At 44.3% G+C, this 19358-nt stretch overlaps 1 protein-coding gene across 1 annotated transcript in view; it reads left to right on the top strand.

The window, feature by feature from the left end:
• The first annotated feature begins 1786 nt into the window (after positions 1–1786).
• Positions 1787–19358, top strand: part of TAF3 (TATA-box binding protein associated factor 3) — a 113400-nt gene continuing 95828 nt past the window's right edge. The window contains exons 1-2 of the mRNA XM_056515637.1: positions 1787–2051; positions 12382–12624. Coding sequence (XP_056371612.1) covers positions 1886–2051; positions 12382–12624 — 409 coding nt within the window. The 5' untranslated portion in view covers positions 1787–1885. The remainder of the gene's footprint in view (positions 2052–12381; positions 12625–19358) is intronic.

Below are 19358 nucleotides of genomic sequence, written 5' to 3'. Positions count from 1 at the left end.
TTTAAACTGATAGGGGGCAGGAATAGGTTGGATATTGGGAGGAAATTCTTTCCTGTGAGGATGGAGAGGCCATGGCACAGGTTGCCCAGAGAAGCTCATTCTGGCCCCAGTGTGGAGCCCTGAGGGGCACCATCCCCAGCACCTTGAGCTGTTCACCAAACCAGGAGCTGCAGGACTTCGTTCTGGATCCAGGTCCTGCTCTTCAGGCTGCAGATGTGAGATGTGGATGTGACTGATACAACAGACTACTCATAAACCAAAGTGCTAATTTATGAACTAATTTAGTTTTTATACTAAAGTTTTATTATTTACAGGTCTGGCCTGCATGCTCTGATTAGTTACACACAACTACTGAGTTACAGTTTAGCTCTTGTATATCTCCACAGCCACCACTGGGCAAGAGCTCTGCTGCTCCTCCTTGTGCCTCCTACACAACTCAGTTACTGTAAATTTTGTTTCTAGGTCCTTTTTGCTGCTGGAGTCCCATCCTTTCCCTACCTTTTTTTTTTTTTTTTTTTTTTTTTTTTTTTTTTTTTTTTGTTTTTGTTTTTGTTTTTGTTTTTTGTTTTGTTGTTGTTTTGGTTTTTTGTTTTTTTTCCCAATTAAGCAACTCACCCAGAAACACTTTTTCCTCATTGCTGCCAATGTGGTGTTCAATCCAGCTGGAAAGAAAAGAGAAAAATAACCTTTCTGGGCAGCCTGTTCCAGTGTTCTGCCACCCTCTGTGTAAAGAAGTTCTTCCTCACAATGAGTTGAAACTTGTGATTTGGTTTAGTTTATGGCCATTGCTCCTTATCCTGTCACTGGACATCACTTAGAAGAGTCTGGCACCATCCTCTTGTCAGCTGTCTCTGAGATATATTGAGATATTTATATTTATTTAGAGATATTGAGATTATTTATAGAGATCATAAGATTATTTATAGAGATCATAAAATCACAGGGTTGTTTGGGCTAGAGGGGACTTTGAAGATCATCCTGTTGCACCCTCTGGGCTGGGCAGGGACACTTGAGTATCCCAGGTTGCTCAGAGCCTCATCCAACTCATTACCACTACGGCTGGGGCATCACAGCTTTTCTGGGCACCCTGCGGCAGCGTTTCACCACCCTCACAGTGGAGAATTTCTTCCCCTCGGTTTGAAGCCATTCCGCCTCATCCTGTCACTACATACCCTTGCAAACAGTCCTGCCGCATCCTTCCCGTACGATCCCTTCAGGCAGCGGGAGCCGCTCGGCGCTGCTGGGCCGGTGGCGGTGCTGATTTGGATTACCCGAGCGCTGCGGGACGTTCCACTCGGCGCTCTGGCACCGCTCCCGCCCCGCTCCGCCCCGCCCCGCTCGATGCGCTCGGCGCTGCTGGGCCGGTGTTGGTGGTGGTTTGGATTACCCGAGCGCTGCGGGACGTTCCACTCTGTGCTCGGGGCACTGCTCCCACCCCGCTCGATGCGCTCGGCGCTGCTGGGCCGGTGGCGGTGCTAATTCAGATTATCCGCGCGCTGCGGGACGCTCCGCTCGGCGCTCGGGGCACCGCTCCCGCCCCGCCCCGCTCGATGCGCTCGGCGCTGCTGGGCCGGTGGCGGTGCTAATTCAGATTATCCGAGCGCTGCGGGACGCTCCGCTCGGCGCTCTGGGCGCCGCTCCCGCCCCGCCCCGCTCGATGCGCTCGGCGGTGCTGGGCCGGTGGCGGTGCTAATTCAGATTATCCGCGCGCTGCGGGACGCTCCGCTCGGCGCTCTGGGCACCGCTCCCGCCCCGCCCCGCTCGATGCGCTCGGCGCTGCGGCGGCGCTGCCTGCCGGGGGCGGGGCGGCGCCAAGATGGCGGCGGCGATGGCGGCGGTGGCGGGCGGTGCGTGAGAGCTCCCGCGGCCCCCCGGCCCCGGCGGGATGTGCGAGACCTACTCCCGCTGGCTGCTGCGGGTGTCGGTGGCGCAGATCTGCCAGGCCCTCGGCTGGGACTCGGTGCAGGTCTCGGCCTGCGACCTCCTCACCGACGTGCTGCAGCGGTACCTGCAGGGGCTGGGCCGGGGCTGCCACCGCTACTGCGAGCTCTGTGAGTGCGGGCTGGGGCCGGGCTGGGCCGGGGCATGCGGCTGGACACGGGCTGGGAGGCCTCTGGGAGCGGCCGTGCTTGAGCGGGCTCCGGGCTGAGTGAGCTCCGGGAGCCCGGCCGGTCCCGCCAAGGGAACAGCGCTGGGCACTGCTGGGGCAGGGCAGGAGAGTATGGGGGGGTGGGATTTGGGCAGGCAGGAGGGCATAAAGTAGTGGGTTTGGGCAGGCAGGAGGGCACAGGGAGGTGGGTTTGGGTAGGGGGTCTGGGGGTCAGGACAGGAGAGTATGGGGAGGTGGGATTTTGGTAATGCTGGGGTCTGGGCGGCAGTGCGGGATGGTATGGGGAGGTGGAATTTGGGGAGGGCAGGAGGGCACAGAGAGCTGTGATTTGGGCAACACCGGTCGGGGGGACAGGGCAGGAGAGCACAGAGAGGTGGGATTTTGGTAGTGCTGGTGTCTGGGTGGCAGTGCAGGAGGGCTAGGGGAGGTGGGTTTGGGCAGGGGTCTGGGGGACAGGGCAGGAGGGCACAGGGAGGTGGGTTTGGGCAGGGGTCTGGGGGACAGGGCAGGAAGGCACAGGGAGGTGGGTTTGGGCAGGGGTCTGGGTGGCAGTGCAGGAGGGCACAGGGAGGTCGGTTTGGGCAGGGGTCTGGGGGACAGGGCAGGAGAGCACAGGGAGGTGGGATTTTGGTAGTGCTGGTGTCTGGGTGGCAGTGCAGGAGGGCTAGGGGAGGTGGGTTTGGGCAGGGGTCTGGGGGACAGGGCAGGAGGGCACAGGGAGGTGGGTTTGGGCAGGGGTCTGGGGGACAGGGCAGGAAGGCACAGGGAGGTGGGTTTGGGCAGCACTGGGGCCCTGGGTGGGGGGCTATGGAGAAAGGCTGTGGGTAGCATTGTGGAGGTGAGGGGAGGGCAGCTGGAAGCTGCTACTGGTCAGGCAGTGCCAGGAGCTGGGGATGCTTGGTAGGGGAGGGTCATGGAGCTGTGGTCATTTGGGCAGGGTAGGAGGGTGTGGGGAGGTGGGATTTGGGCTGTGCTGGGGTCTTTGGGTCAGTGAGTGTGAGGTGTGGGTTTGGGGGAGATCAGCTCATGGGCCAGGGCTGTGGGGAAGGGGAACCAGGCTGTGGAGCAGTTCACAGGACTGAGAGGATGGGGGAGAAGCCATGGGGCAGCACTGGGGCAGGGGGTCCTGGTGCCAGGAAGGACTGTGGGGCCGTGGGTCTGAGTATGGTGAGGAGTTGGGACTGAGGGGCTGGAGATGGAGGAAAGGAGGCTCTATGGCAATGGGTCTGGGGTGTGGGGACATGGAGGTGCTGTCCCCCTCTCTCTGGCTTCAGGGTGCAGGGTGCTGGGGAGACTCAAGTACAGGAGGGGAGAGGGCACTGTTGGCCCCATCTGGGAAGGGGATGAACTGGAGGGAGAAGGGGCAGCCAGTCCCTTTTCCTAGTGGGATGTGTCCCTAGTGGGATGGGAAGATGTGGTGCTGTGTTGTCGTGGCTCATTTTTGGGTCATCTTTTGGGGGCTGTGTGGGCTCACTGCAGGTGGGGATGTGTGTGTGGGGTTCACTGTTCTGGCACAAGGGGAAGTGCTGAGGATGGAGGGTGCAAGGCTTGGACTCTCTCCTGCATGGGGAGGGAGTGGTGTGCCTGGAATTCCTGTTGCTGGGGTGCTCTTGGAATGATTGTGTAGAGAGGGAAGCAGTGGTACTGTGGGACTGGGAACATGTGTATAGGGAATATGGGAATGCAGGGATGTACTAACATGTTTTTGGGGGTAGGGGAGCTGTAGTGCACATGATGTGGGAGTGTGGCAGGGCTACACATGGAATTTTGGAGTGCAGAAGGGGTGGCTTGGGACTGGGGATAATTTAGTGCACATGGCATGAGGTATGAGTGTCCTCATGTGGATGCAGAGGAAGAGGCTTGGCTGGGTATGTGGGGGCTGGAGTTAACCAACACTGCCATTGAGGTGGTACAGAAGGAGCTTGAAGTGATGGTGGGGGACAGGATGCCCAGGACCTCACTGGATTTTGGGTGAGGTGGTGCTGGGGTGGGAGCATGGAAGGGATGAGTTTACAGCAAGTGGGAGAAGAGAAAGAAGAGAGGCCTGGGAATCAGTGCCAAGGACTGCTGGCTGGGTCACACAGGAGTGTGCAATGTGAGTGCTGATGGGGCTGAGAAGGGAGCACCACTGCTGGGTCTGGGTCTACCCATTAGAGGAGTCAGCTCTGAGTAGAGGATGCAGTTGTGTGTCTCTTGGGGTTGTGAGTGTCCCTGCAGAGCCTGCAGTGGGGGTGCTGAGGAGTTGGGTGTCCTGCAGAACACGGGGTGTTGGAGACAGGATGTCCAGTTGCTTGCATGGTCAGTAATGCTGCCAGTGGGGCTGAGAGGGTGGTAGGAGTGTGCTGGGTCTGGGAGTGCCAGGAAAGGGTGCTAATGGGTCAGGAAAGGGTGGGGAGGTGACAATCTGCGGGGAGAGGGAGGCTGGGAGGGTCACTGCCTAAACACAGGAACTGTTGTGGGGAATGCAGAGCAAGGCTCAGGCTGTGGTGTGGTTAGAGGGGCACAAGTCTGTGTGTGTGGAGCTTTGCTGCCCCACCTGTGGGGCAGGGAAGGTGTCATGTGGCAGAGATTTGTGTGCAGAGATGGGGCTGCCAGTGCTCCTGCTGGGTCTGTGAGGAAGGAAATGATAGTGGAGGGACTTTGGGGAGCAAGGGTACCCTGGAGAGATGGATGTATGCTTGGGAAAACAGGGCTGCTTGTGCTTCCTGTGCCCAGAGGGACATGTTCCCCTTCCTTTGGCATGCTGGACAGCTGTGGCATTGTGGGCAGCAGCTGCTCCATGTGCCCTGGACTTGTGATGGGGAAAGTCCTGGAGAGCCCCTGGGGCAGAGGTCAGAGCAGTTTGGTCTGGCAGGGGTTGGAGCTGGGATGGATAATTGATTGCCTGAAGTGCTGGGTGGGGAGAAGGTGACTCATTGCTGGTGGACTGGGGGCTACTGTAGCCACCACCAGTTCAGAGAGTGTGCTGGGACCTGTGGGAGGTTACTGGAGAGGTAACAGGGATGGCAGCCCTGAAATGCATCTCTGGGAGTGTTTGCCAGTACTTCTGTCCAAGCTGTGGGAACTGTGCTAACGAGGTGTCAGCCACAGGTGAGAGGAGCATCAGAGACATGGTGCTGTCAGCTGGTGGTGGATTGGATACAGCATCCAGATCCAGGGAGGTGTGAGGTTTGGGTGTGTTGTATTCCTCTGCAGGGGTGAATTTGGAGAGTGTGCCAAGCTGGAAAGCGCAGTGTGAGTGGCTTGGTCAGGAGAGGAGCAACCACAGCCTGAAAGTGCTGTTGCTGGAGGTTGTCCCTTCTCTGAAAAAGGGAAGAGAAGTTCTCACTGCTGCAGGGATCCCCCATGAAGCAAAGTGATGAGCTAAGTGTACCTAGTACTGTCTCTGCTTCATCATTTCAGGAATAATTGAGATCAAGCTTAGGAGCGACTGTGTGCTTCAAACTGGATTTCTCAGGTTGAATTGGTTTACTTGTACAACTTTTCCCAAATCTGAGAGCAAGTTAGTCTGGAAATGGGACTGTGCAATATTAACCCATATATCCCAGCAGCACAAGTGCAGCTCTGAAGTTTGTATCCCAATCCACACAGAAGTTATCTTTAAAGCGATTAAAGGAAGCAGCAAAGAGTGTTTAGCAGGATAGAGTAAAGAGGTGAAAAAGAAGCTCACTTAAGTTTGGTCAGAGCTGTGCTTTCATAGGATTATTATAAATTTTGGGGAAGATGCTTGTGCTGCAGTGTTTCTAAGACTGGGAGAAAAAGACATCGAGATGATGCAAATAAATTTTTTGGTGCTGAGGACTGGAAATTTGTAGGGCTCAGGTAAACCTCTCTTGCTTTGGCTTTGCTTACTGAAAGTGGGAAAAGGCATTTTTCCCCTCTATGAATTGGGAGGGAAGTACCATAAGTATCACAATCTTTTTGTTTGGTGTTTTGTTGTTGGCTTTTTTTATTCTTTGAGGAGAAGGGGAATATGCTGTGCTTGTGCCAGTGATGTGGTGTTTTTTGTATTGCCTCCTTTAAAACAATCTCTGTATTTCTTTCTTTAAAAAGGTTTGTAAAATGACATCTTAATACTGAGCTGACATCTCCCTGCGATTTCAGAATTGTTTCCTTTTGCTCCTAAAATAAGTTACTGTACAAACCCAGCTCTGGATGAATGAGCTGAATTCTGCCACGGTTTTGCATAAGTAGAATTAATTAAATTCCAATTGTAGCATCTTCATTGTCAGGGCGTTATCTGGGAGTCAGAGCAGTGGGGTTTGAGTTAGCAGGGCTGTCACTGAGGGACATAATCTTTGTGTTGCAGAGGGAATGGATTTGCTCTGACGTTGCTGTGAAAAGTCTGTCATTGCTGCTCACGTGTTCTCTCACTTGCAGAAGAAATGATGCCTCTCCCAGCTGGGTTAGATCTTGTTCCAGCTGTTACATCCCATTAAGAGAGCTACATTCAAGATTTTCATTACTTTTCTGCTGTTGTTTCTTTGCATTTGCAGTAGCTGTAGTTGATGGGAGCTTCTGTGGCTGCAAAGAGAAGGCAAAAGGATTTGCAAAGCGGGTTTGAGATGTGTTTGATGCCGTGAAATGCTTCTGAATGCTGTTCTGGGGGTGGAGGAGAGCTGAACTTACAGGGAGAAAATCAGGGTTTTTTGCTCCTAAAGTACACCATCCGTCTGCTTTGTGCTGCTCAAATTTGTGGAAAGCTTGTCAAAGGAGCACCATTCAGTATGCTGTGTGCTGTTTTATCCTCAAATTTAAATTAAATATTTGAAAAGCAGTGTTGAAATATGTAATTAAGGTATCAGGCTGCAAAACAAACTGATGTAGAGCAGAGTGCTGTGTTGTTGTTGTTGGTGTTAAGCAGAGGTGAAAAGGGGAGGGCTCTCTGTTAGGTGCCCCTTTGCTTTGCACTCCTGTTTCATGTGGTTTGATAGAGGAGTGGCAGAGCTGGTGCTTTGAGTTATCTGCTGTGGATTGTACAGGTTGGGTTTTTTATACTGGGGATCATGTATATGCCCATGAGGACAGATCAGACTCTGCTTTGCCATGAATTTAGCTAATGTGGCTTGGCAGTGGAGTGGTGGGTTATAGATGTGCAGAATGTGTCGTGTTTTACCTCTTAACACATCCAGTGAGGCAGTGCAATTTCCAGGCTGTTTATGTGAGTGGTGCAGATCATGGGAGGGATGAGGAGGGGAGTTGTTGTTCACACCCCACATAGTTTCTTTTTTCTGATACATCGCTCTAAAAACCAGTTAGATGGCAGCTACTTAACTTCTATCACTGAGAGCACCTGGGCTTATTTCAACAGGACAAATTTAGATTATCTCCTGCTACAACTAGAAGTGTAATAAGCTAGGTAATTAAGTTCTTGATTTTAGAGGTGGATTTTTCTCTGCTTTCCTTCAATTATCAGTGTTGACCTTATGCTTGGATATACTGTGATTTTTTTTTCCTCCTGAAATTTGCTAAGAATTAGAAAATAAAGTTTAAAAGTTGGTCTTTAGTTTCATATTGTTTGACTACTTTTTTGAAGATTATTTTTATGCAAACACAGGATTGTAGAATATCTCAAGTTGGAAGGAATCCACGTGGATCATTGGGTCCAAGTCCCTGTTCCTTGCAGGACTACATACTAATTTTATATACATATAAAAATATTAATGACTATATTGAAATTGGCACGATGAATGCAACTGCATTTTTGTTAAAAGGCGGGTTCTGATCTGGTGAGCACAGTATTATAACTGGAAGGAAAAATTGCCAATATTGCAAAATGTTTTCTGTGGCAGAGCTGGTTCTAAAACTGCTCCAATGTCTGCACAGTCTCTCCTGTAAAATTCATTATAGCAAAGGGAGAATGCAAACAGCAGACCAATATTTTAATTGGTAATTACCACAGAGGAGAGAATTCACCTGGCATCAGCCAATTTTTTATTTCTTTATGTCAAATTTACCTCTCATGTTTTGTTTGGTTTTATTCCTTTATTTAGTTACTTCATTCTTACCACTATACAGTAATAATCTCTGTCAAAGGATTAGATTTTGGTGATCAGTTTAAATGAGCTGATTCCCTCTGCTGGTCCTTGAATGACTTTGTAACAAGCATCTGTCCTGGACCTGTAACATTCATTGTAAGTGTACATTTTATGTCCTTAAGCATTGATGTTTTTAAGCTAATTAACTTCTTACTGGCTATTAATATAAAGAAGGACTATGTGCTTTTTTTGCTTGACATTTCTGAAGTTACTGGAAGAAGCAGCAGACTCTGAGCACCAATAGCAAGAAGATGCTTTTGCCTGGCTGGTAACTACATTAATATGACCCATTTTTTCCCCCACTTAAATGCATTTAAGTAAGGCATCTATACTTATTAAATAACTTATTGTGCATGCTTATGACTTTGCTGGATGAAAGCTGTGTTGTCTCCTTGAAACAGTTATCCTGGAGTAACTTTGTGTGATGTGCTGGAGTGCAAGGAATCTGTGATAGAGCCTGTAATTAAAATACCAAGGAGCTATACCTAATAATTTGCTGGTTAAAATAAAATCTAAAAAAAAATAAAAAATCTCTTTTACAGCAGCCGTGAGGGGGAATGCTGAACTATTTATAACACGTGTACATGTTGAATGTGTGGTGACTCATTAATTTTTCTCAGTATATTTATTACAGAACTGTAGTTGCTTCCTCTAAGAAACCTGGCATGAAACTAAAAACTCTTCTGTTCTGTACTTACTTGCCTGCTAAATTTTCACTCATTCATGTGAACTTTGGGCCAGGAAGGAGGAGGTGGTGGGGGTGAGTTTGGTAAAAGCAAATCAGCTATTCCTGAGACTGAATTTAAGGCAAGTAAGACAATTCCTAACTCCCCCACAGCCCCTCACAGTGCCTTTGGATGGTATGAGCACTGGCCAGCTTGTTTGCTGGAGGAATTCTTGTGACTTTTGCAAAAATAACTGGCCTTTAGCAGCCTCTAAAAATTCCTTTGCCCCACAACCCATACCCTTTTTTGTAGCGTTTAGTGCTCCATCCTCGTTCTGTTTGATTTGGTTTTCCTTGTGGACAGGTTGGTTCATCTGCAGGTGATGCTGAGCAGTGGGGCTAACTTTCCACACAAATACTCTGCTCTGCCTGGATTCTCTTTGCCCATTACTTCAGTCCAGTACTTTTTTGGGATGCAGTTCCCTGTGCAGATTGCTCCTCACCTGGTGCTCATTCTCATGCCCAGGGAAGCTGACAGTGTCATAGCTGCACGGCTGTTCCCACAGATTTCTGGTGAGCTGTTTTGAGACCAAATGGTCTTCATTTAGCTCTGCTGCTGCCACAGCTTTACCACTTTTGGAGCACAGTTCCCATTCACAGAGATAGTGCAGCTTAAAAGCTTGTGAGAAAGGTATTTTCCTGGTTCACTGTTCATGGGGTGTAAGGAGGGGAGTTGTAGCTTGCTGAATAAACTGTTCCCACCTCCTTCCGTCTCTTTCCAGCCCTGAGCAATGATAGTATTTAAAGTGTTGTGGTATAAAAGCAGCAAGAGACTGGAAACCAAAGCTCTGAAGTGTCTGATCTGGCACCAACTTGCTGTGTGACATTAGATTAATTATTTCACTGGGAGGCTTCAGCATCTGAATTTTTTAACTGGGGATAGCACAGATATGTGAAGAATAATGAGATAAGTTCACTGTGCACAGATTAAACTTTTTTCCCTGGCATCATTTGCTCACAGAAAAAAGCCTGAGACTAAATAAAACACCAGGAGAGAGTGTGTTACATGTTTGTCAGCATTCTCTTTCATGTGTCTGCCTTCTGCTATTTACTGATTTTTTTATTAAGCCAGAGAAATAAGAGAAATGCTGAACTGTTGAAATAAAAGTGTAAAGTCTTTATTTGATTAATAACCTGGAAATACATTTAATGCCTTTTTATGCTGTGATAATTTTTAATTGATAGCTGGTGTGATTTTAAATACAGATATGAATAGAGACTTGAAACTTTTTTCAAACACTTTTATCACTGAGGACACTCTCTTAAAAAGAAGGGTTTACTTCTCCATCCTTACATCCCTCTGACAGTTGCAGGTTTAAACATTATTTATAGCTTTCAATCAAACTTAAATCTTGGCATTGTCTCTTTGGAGGCAAATGTCAAAGCTCTGGGAAAATTGAATCTTCTTTGGTCTTTTTTTGGTTACCTTTTGAACCCACTTTCTAATACACATAATTGTTTCGTGATACAGTTGTTAAATATTTCCTTGCTTCAGTTACACTTAGTAGCTGCATCTCTGCCACGTGTTCCTAAAAACCACTTGTAGAAAGAATTCCTTTTTAGTATTTACCACTTTCTAATCATGTCAGCACACTTTTCTGGAAGTTAAAAATATCACGTGCAGATCTAGGAAAAGACCTTTTGCAAGTTTTCCCCAAGTTTTTCTTTTCACCTGTCTGTCAAACTTGTACCTTTTAAATCTTGACACCTTAGAAAATGCTTCAGTGAGTTCACAGGTACCTTCATAGCCTGAAGAGCAGCTAAAAGTGACAACACAAAATTTCTCGGTGGTGTCAATTATCTGAATTTAATTTTTTAAGCATAAAACTCTTTCCCCCCCCCCCCCCCCCCCCCCAATAAGTATAAGGATCTCATAATTACTCTGGGGTGGTGATACTCTCATGTAATTTTGTGCAAGTCTGGATTTTGCAGAACAAATTGGTATTGCACTTATACACACACACAAGTTTTACACAAACACAAGCTCTGAGGTGCTTCTCACCCTGCAGAGTTCACATTCCAAATACAGGAGGGTACAGCTGGCAGTAACTTGGTCTGATCTCCCTTTTAGCTGTGGAAAGAATTAAAACAGAAGCAAGACTTGCCTGGAGTCACACAAGAGGCCAGTGTTGGAGAGCTGAGAATCGACCCCATGATCTGAATATTATCCTTATCTTCACAACAAGACTTAAGAAGGGAAATTCTAGAACAAAATTCTCATTTTCTAAACATACCTGCAGGCGTGAATGGGCTGGGGGGGTGGAATTCATGCAGTGATGTGAGAACCAGCTCAGCTGTCTCAGCTTCAAGATAAACCAAGAAGAGATTAGGTTAAAGGACAAACAAAAGAGCATCCCCCCATTCTCTGGAGCCAGGGCTCCACAATAGCCATTGTGTTCCTTCAATAAGCACTTCAATAAGGGCTGCTTTTCCATAATTACTTTTAAAAGTAAATCACAGCTTATCATCATATAGGGATGTAATATCTTCATAAGCCAATTCTACACAATTGTAATAATTCAGTATATCATTTTATTGAATTAAAAATCGTGTTTGGGGTTTACAGCATTGTTTTTGGGTTATTGTTGTTATGAAAAGTCAGGAAGAGACTTGAAGTGATGCCTTGGCTGCCAAAGCCAGGTGCCCAGTTCTCCCTCTGCAGGCCTTTCAAGGGATTTTCCTCTGTCAGGTCAGGGAAACTGAGGTACTTGGACTTCAGCAGGTGTAATTTAAAGCTTTGAGCCAAATTAATTGTACAGCAAAAACTGCATCCTCTGTTGGACTGTTTTCTTGGAGATCCTATTAAATAAAGATCCTGATTGCCTGTCAGTGAGGTTTCACTGTGCTTTTTGTGAAGAAAGTAAGATTTTTGTAGAATTTTTGCTGTAGAATCAAATTTAAGTTGCACCCCAGGAAATCAGCCCGTGAAGATAGTATAAAATATTCTCTCCTCATCAGACCACTACTTAATATTCTTCTTTTTTATCCAGGAGGTGTAGCTACCCAGTATATGAAGTGTCTCATAGTTTATGAATCCTGTAGATTTCATCTGGTGTAAAGATACTTTTTGAAGGTTACTTTATATCAAGAGACTTTTGTTTTCTTTTCTGTCTGTAAACTACAGTCAGTTCAAAAAAATGAAATTGTTCCTCTTCTAGGTTGAGAAATAGTGTTTGATTTGTTCCATGCTGATGAAGAGCATTTTCTGCATGTGGGGTCATGTGGTGGTAATTGACTGTTGCCAGGTAAAGAGCAGCCTGTTGTTGCTCCCTCATTTGGGCTTGATTTGTTTCCTGGAGTGCAGTTCTTCAGTGGTATGATTTGAAACAAAGTGATGGCTCAAAACAAAACCCTTCTGAAAGTAAACCTGGTAGACCTGTGGGGCAGCAAATCCATCTCTTTTACTGGTGTTGAGCTGAGGGACTGTAATCTTGAAGCATCTTCAGGTTGAAATTTTAACCTGGCTTTCTGTGAAAATATTGTTCTTGTGTTGTTTCCTTTTGTTCCAGATGGCCGCACAGATCCAATTTTGGATGACGTAGGCGATGCCTTCAAGCTTATGGGGGTCAACCTGCACGAGCTGGAAGATTACATACACAATATTGAGCCTGTCACTTTTGCACATCAGATCCCTTCGTTCCCTGTCAGCAAGAACAATGTCCTCCAGTTCCCCCAGCTGGGAAGTAAGGATGCAGAGGAGAGGAAGGAGTACATCCCTGATTACCTGCCACCTATTGTCTCCTCTCAGGAAGGTGCGAATCAATCCTTTGCTTTCAGTTTTGGTCTGTTTGGGTATTTGTGGGCATCCCCCAGCAGCTCAAGCTGTGCTGTAACACCTGTGGGGTGTTACCCAAGCAGGGTTGTAAAACAGGTAGCAGTGCTGTGGCAGGTTTGTTCTCCACTGTTTTTACTTTCCTGCCAGATTAACTCATGCCAAAAATTCAGCATGTTACCCTGTGTTTCAATAATGCATTCTAAATTTTAAGTTTTCAGAAGGAACTAATGCTTTATGTTACCTTTTATGTGTTAGCCTCCCCCTTATGCATCCTACAAGAGCTCTAATTTGGTAAAGGTAAAAGAAGGAAGACTGATGAAACTGGCACAGCATTTCCTGCTCCTGATAGCTGCTTCTCCTTACTTGTAAAAAATTTCAACAAAAACCCCAAACCTAACCAAACCTAAAAACCTCTTTTTCTAATTAAAATGAATTCAGCTTTAAAATATGGAAGTAAGAATATTTTAGAGGCATTGTACTGGCTTTTAATTCTCTTTGCTAACGTTGATTAGGGTTTCATTATCATTGTTCCTGCTGCTCCTTCCCTTTCTTGTCCCACAGAGGCAAAGGTTGAGGAAACAGTGAAACCAACTATACAAGTGCTACAAGATGCAATTAGGCTGAGAATTTTAACTGTGACAGTGGAAAAAGCATACTTGTTTTCTCTATTTTTCAGCTATATGAGACTTGATTGCTAATAAGATAAACCTTTAAGAAACATGACCTAGTCTGACTTGCCCTTTGAATAGTGAACAGCATACAACTGTACTTTGTGTGGAAATTAATATATGTAAGGTTGTGGTTCTAAAAATCCCAGACAGAAGAACTTAATTTTCCAGAAGAGTGTAATGAACAGGTGCAACCTGCACAAGATACATAACTTAGAATTTTGTGGGGACAGGAGGGATATCATGTTCTATTGTGTATATTGCTCTTTTTTTAAGAACTAAGGTCTCAAAGTCTGCCTGTTGAAATAGCTATAAAAACTGCCCAGTGTAGGGATGAACATAAGCAATATCACCTTGTTGGGCAAAGAAATCCATTGCTGTGCAGCTACAAGTGTGGCATGGTGCAGTATTCCAGTGATTTAGCAAGCTGTAGGAAGTGTGTGTTCAGCCTTTCTGACATCATGGTCAGCTAAAGGATGCAGTTGCTGTGTACTCCAGTTGGAGCAAGTGGAATTGTGGTCAAGAACAGGTATCTGAGGAACAGGTACTGGATTTGATGTGTTCTGAACAAATGTGCTCATTCCAGTTACAAGGTCAGGACTTTGTCATCCTGGTGAGTATTTCTAAGGCTCTGTAGACTTCAATTTTCTATTTCCTTTAGTAGTATTTTATAGATCACATTTCAGTGTTTCTTGCCTTAATACAACTCAGGAAATGGAACTGCTGTTCAAAACAGAAATACTTTCTTAAATTGGTAAGGAGATCCTAAAGTCTCACCCTTGTGAAGCTTGTTAATCTAACAATGAACTCTCTCAAACCAAGAAGAGGCAACCAAAATATAAAATCATATGTGTAGACAGCATATATAAAAAAAAGAGTACAAGGAAGAAGACTTTGAGAAGTGAATGGGGATTTTAGCTCCCCTGTTCTGGCTACTTGCTTTAGCCTGGTTTTTCAGGAGGTAAACAAACACCATTGTGTCAGAGAAATCTGGCGTCTTTGAAGTGTAACAACTTGCCCAGCAGTGTTGCAGTTGTTTTGGGTTGTTTTTTTTTTCCCTTGGAAAATCCTACTTTAAAATATGCAAGGAAAGTCAAATCCAGGGAGGCTCAAAGCAGCTGCAGACAAATATCTGAGTGTGGGGAGGCAGAGAGGAGAGTTACAGACTCAGCCTGACAATACACGACATACAAAGACAGGCTAAAAATTGAAATGGGGACAGTTGTGCTTTTTCTTTTTTTTCTATATGTAACTTTTTATACTCTTTCTCTTGCAAGTTAGATCCAGGAGTTAGATTTTAGCAGTCCTTATAAATTATGTATGAATCCTTTTAACACCTGAAGCAAGAAGATATTATTTCCAAAGTTGGATGAGAACCAGGAAAACTTCTGATGCCTAAGGGTAGTGTATCAGAGGACCTATAGGTACACACAACTTGAAAAAAATGGATGTTTTTAATGGAAATTTAAAGGAAGCATTAAGTACAGTTGCTGAATGCAGATTTGTTATAGTTGATTTAAAATATTTACAGTTGAGGACATTTTAATTTTGAATTAAGTGTTTTCTGAAAATGGTGTTTGTGCTCTCTGGTTTGTTTTTTAAAGGGATGAGGTGGACCACCACAAAACTGCTGCATATGTTTTGTTCTATGTTATTCCAAGTAAAATTTGGAAGAAAAACTTACTTTTGGAGATTAAAGGTATCATGGTAAAAATATGAAGAATTGCAGAAGCCATTTAAATACTTTGCAATATTTTATAGTGTAGAAAAAAATGAGCTTCTCAGATTGCTCAGTCCATAATATTTGAGTTGCTTTGAGTAGGCAATAATTAGAATGGAGGAAGGCTTTGTGCATATTAGACTGTGTGATGTAAATCTTTCAGTGACTTTAAGAAATTGTCAGCAGGACTCCTTATGTCCTGTTTTATATCAAAGCCTAGAGCTGAGCTCAGTTATGAATATTTATTTACTGTTAGGGGTCAGAAATTTTGAGTGTTGATATATTTCAGCAATAACATAGCCACGAGTTTTAGTGAGAAAATCTCTTTTTTCAGTACTGTTAATTTGAAAACCAAACCAAAGCAGTGTTCAGTCTGCGCCACGACCAGTAGGTGTTGCTGCCCTCCTTCCCAAAAGTCCTTTAGCTCTGCACATGTAACCAAGTTCTTATTTCCACTTACTCCAGAACTGGTGGTGATTCAGGCTGTGCAGAGGCTGCCCAGCAGCTTGAGAGATGTCTTAGTTATCATTGCCACAGAATCTATAAAAGCAGAAAGCCCTTCCAGCCTGAGAGGAGCCATCTCCTTCATTGTACACAGCTGTAATAAATTCTGAAAGAGCTCTGAGTGATTCCTGAAGTTATGGGGGAAAGGGAAGAAGACAAGTTTTCAATATATATCATTTATGTCAATCAGAAGGCAGTTCAGTGATACCAGTTTTTTTCCAAGAAAGCAGAAGATGTTTTCTTGCCTTAAACATGGAGTGCAAGCTCTGACCAAATGCTTGAGCTGTGAGGATCTGCATATATAATTCTATATATTATGAAACAATCTGACTCAGTATTGCCATGGAAAATGCTGGATTCTTAGCAGTATTTTTACAAAGGACACTGAAGGGATAATTTTATGCCAATGTATCATGATGTTTGCTGTCTGCCTATTTTTAATTAGTCTTCTTTTTGTTTTTGAGTTAGTTTAGCACTGTTGTCACTAAAATGTCATGGTAAACTTGTAAGACAGATTAAAAAAGGAGAAAAAATAAATTAGTTACAAAACATGATGGTCATGCTTTATTTCTTGTGCTTTAATGCAAGAGAACATACATTTTGCAATAATAAATCAACTTCATAGAATTTGTTGATTGCATTTGAAGCAAAACAGTATGTGCTGAAACTAGGCCAGCTGAGAAAGCCCAGATACTTCTCCACAGCTAATAATAATCACTATTACATTTTGTGATAATGTTGAGAGGCCTGAGTCCTGATGTTATAAGAACATGTACTATTCTCCAAGATTAAAACAAAGAAAAGTAAGGTGCAAATCCTGCATGTGTCCCAGTATCCTTATTTTTCAGCTTCCTGGAATTAATCTCTACCTGCACTTGATGCCTTTTGTTACCACTTCATTTAAAGAAATAATAATAGTAATTTATTTTTTATAATAACCCCTTTATGTCAACTGTTCTGTTTTTGTGACTTTTTGAAGTCACAGGCAGTCCATCCCTTCTCTGTCTGGAAAACTGAAGAAAACACATTGGTTTTGTGTCTGCAATGCTGTTCCTAGTCTGTGATAGTTGCATTGGACCCTTGTTCCTCTCTTCCACTCTAATTGTTCTGGTGCATGTCAGCAGGATATGAGGGAGAAGACACAAAGTCTCTTCCCACTAGTTTAGATATTTTGTGGGGACAAGGGTAGCTTTTAGAAAGTCAGACTTTCTCTGCAGTTGCAGCTGCACTTTTTTCCATCCCTTGCTTCATACCAGTTCATTCCCACTCCTAGAGGTTCAGCTCCTTTCCCTTGAAAGTGATCTGGGAACAAATGTAATTTTTCCCAGGCGTTAAATTTTGTTGTCTTTCATTCCTGGTAATGTGTGCTCAAGCATTGGCATTGTATTTCTGATCATTGAGTCAGGACAAGTTCTTGGCACAGTTTACAGATTCAGATTTATTTGTAGCCTTTTCTGTCAGAGCATTTTATTTCCCTGTCAGATCAAAGCATAAAATTGCTGATCTTCTTACAGTCCTGCCTTTTCCCCTCTTTGCTGCTGATGTGATGTTAGGACCTGTTACCTACCAAAACCTGATGCTTCCAGCCACCTGGAAGTGTGGAAACCCAGCTGTCAAATTGCAGCTCATCTCAGCACAGCTCTAGTTTTTTTCATGCTATGGTAGCTGCTGCAAATCTCCTTTGAATTAATCAGAATTGGGGGTGCTGGTGAAGCAAGGTGCTAATCAAAGGAACACATTTTTGTGTCTGGGTTCTACCAGTGCTGGAATTGTAATTATATAAAGCATTAAGCATCAGGGTGACAAAAAGCATTAGCATTGAGCTCCAGTGGGAAATAGATCAGAACTTGAAAATTGTCACTGTCCCTTCAGGCTGGCAGTGCTTTCTGTGGCTGTAGTCCAGAACTGAATGGAGCAAGTTGTGGATCTCAGACCAGGGTGGTTTCAATCTCTGGTTTCTCCAGGGGTTGAACAAAGCCAATCCCTCTTTGTGAATCAGAATGTGATGGGGTTTTAAAGGGATCTTGGGGTATCCACTTTGCCATTTTGGTAAAAGAGGTCTTGCTGTTTTAATTTTCTGCCTTTTCCCAGCTCAGACTAACTCTCCCTCATTCTAGCAGCTGCACCAATGATTTTAAAGCAGCAGTGATCTTTTCAACAGAACTTTTCCAATGTAGTTGGTCAGGAAACCACCACTCCACGACCAACAGGTACTGTGTATTCAAGCAGTCTGAAGAGTTAAAGCCCTGCCAGAAGATTTTTCTCTGGCTGCTCACTGTGCCTGGTTGCTGATACTCACAGGCATCCTTTACCTGAGTGTGCAGTGTGCTGAGAGTCAGACTCTGATTGCTTTTGTGAGGAGGGATCCTCACGTCTGCAGCAGCCCAGCAAGGAAGGAGCAACAGGAGAAACAGACAAAATGAGAAAAAGCAGCCAAGCTTGAGATGCAGCCAGAAGAAAGGCATTGGGAAGGAGCCAATAGGAGAGGCAGGTTTCAAAGGAAAAAAGGAAAATACGAGACAGGAACAAAAAAAAGTGTACAGAAAATGTGCCTGGTTTAAATCGTGCCATTAGACAGAAAAATAATTTTTCTGGAAGGCATGCTGATAAAGCTGTAGTTGGGAGGACAACTGTATCTCTACCTTTTCTTAAGAAGTTGTATCATAATCAAAAGCATAGTTTCCAGTGAAATCCTGCAAGAAAGGATTTAATGAAGTTTGATTTTTTTTCAATGTGGAATTAAATAGATATTTTCACAGGAGAGCTTCTTTAATTTGCAGCACTTGGCGAAAAAAAAAAATCAATATAATAAGTGCCATAGTAAAACTTTATCTGTGGCAGGAACTAACATAGCTGGGATCCATAGACTGTGGAAACAGACACGTGCACTGTTTTATATTGTCTAGGAGGCTGGTACCTAACTTCTAATAATTCATATATTTGGAAAAAAAAACCCAAAACTCCTGCTATTTCTTAAGAAACTTAATGGCAGCTGGAAATGGGAAATGGAGGATATGGATTAATTTTTTTTTAATTGTAGGAGAGGCTTGTGATGAATTTTCATGGTTTTGTTTGTTCGGGTCTTTTAAGTGTTTTATCCTTCAAAATAAATAAGCCAGGTGGAACCTGGCTATACATGAAGAAGCAAGTCAGAAAATAAATTTTAAAAATATGCTGCCTCCATTTTTTTACAAGTAATAACAAGGAGTTAGTAAAACTAAGTATAAAAATTCAGCATTGTGAAAATTTATTGCTTTAGTTTCTTAAGCTATCTAGTTTTATATGCTGCATATAGCAATTGAAATGAAGTTAATGTGACTTCAAGGGGATATCATCCTTTTAAAACCTTCTCACAAAGATTTTTTTGTTTTTCAGACCTGTTTAGATAACTTACAAGTTAGTGATTCTTAAGGATTCAAAAATATAAAACTGCAAAACACAGAAGTTGTCTGATAAAAGCCAGCCTTTTGCAGTAAATTATTTACATGGAATGGGAATGAAAGTCATGGATCCTTTCACTGCATTGTGATGTGCAAATTGCAATTTTGGTTAGAATATAACTGGAGGAGAAAATGGGACTTTGTGATAAAAGGATTCTATTGTCTTGTGTGTTTTGAACAGAAAAGCTGTCATGATTTTAATTTCCTACTGATCCTTTTTCAGCAAAACTTTTGTCACTTGTCTTGACTTGTCACGTCAGATCAGTTTTTTCCCTTTTCTGACAATGTGTGACTTTGTTTAGTGCCTGTGTTGCTTCCTGCACTGTCTACTGCAGCTATGCTCGAGGATTTTATTTCAGCTGGATCATCAGACACCTTT

This window comes from Oenanthe melanoleuca, chromosome 1A (genome assembly GCF_029582105.1).
Source record: "Oenanthe melanoleuca isolate GR-GAL-2019-014 chromosome 1A, OMel1.0, whole genome shotgun sequence".
In the NCBI taxonomy this organism is placed as follows: Eukaryota; Metazoa; Chordata; class Aves; order Passeriformes; family Muscicapidae; genus Oenanthe; species Oenanthe melanoleuca.
The sequence above is the reverse complement of the archived record's forward strand: the minus strand, read 5'-3'. Positions and strand labels throughout refer to the sequence as shown.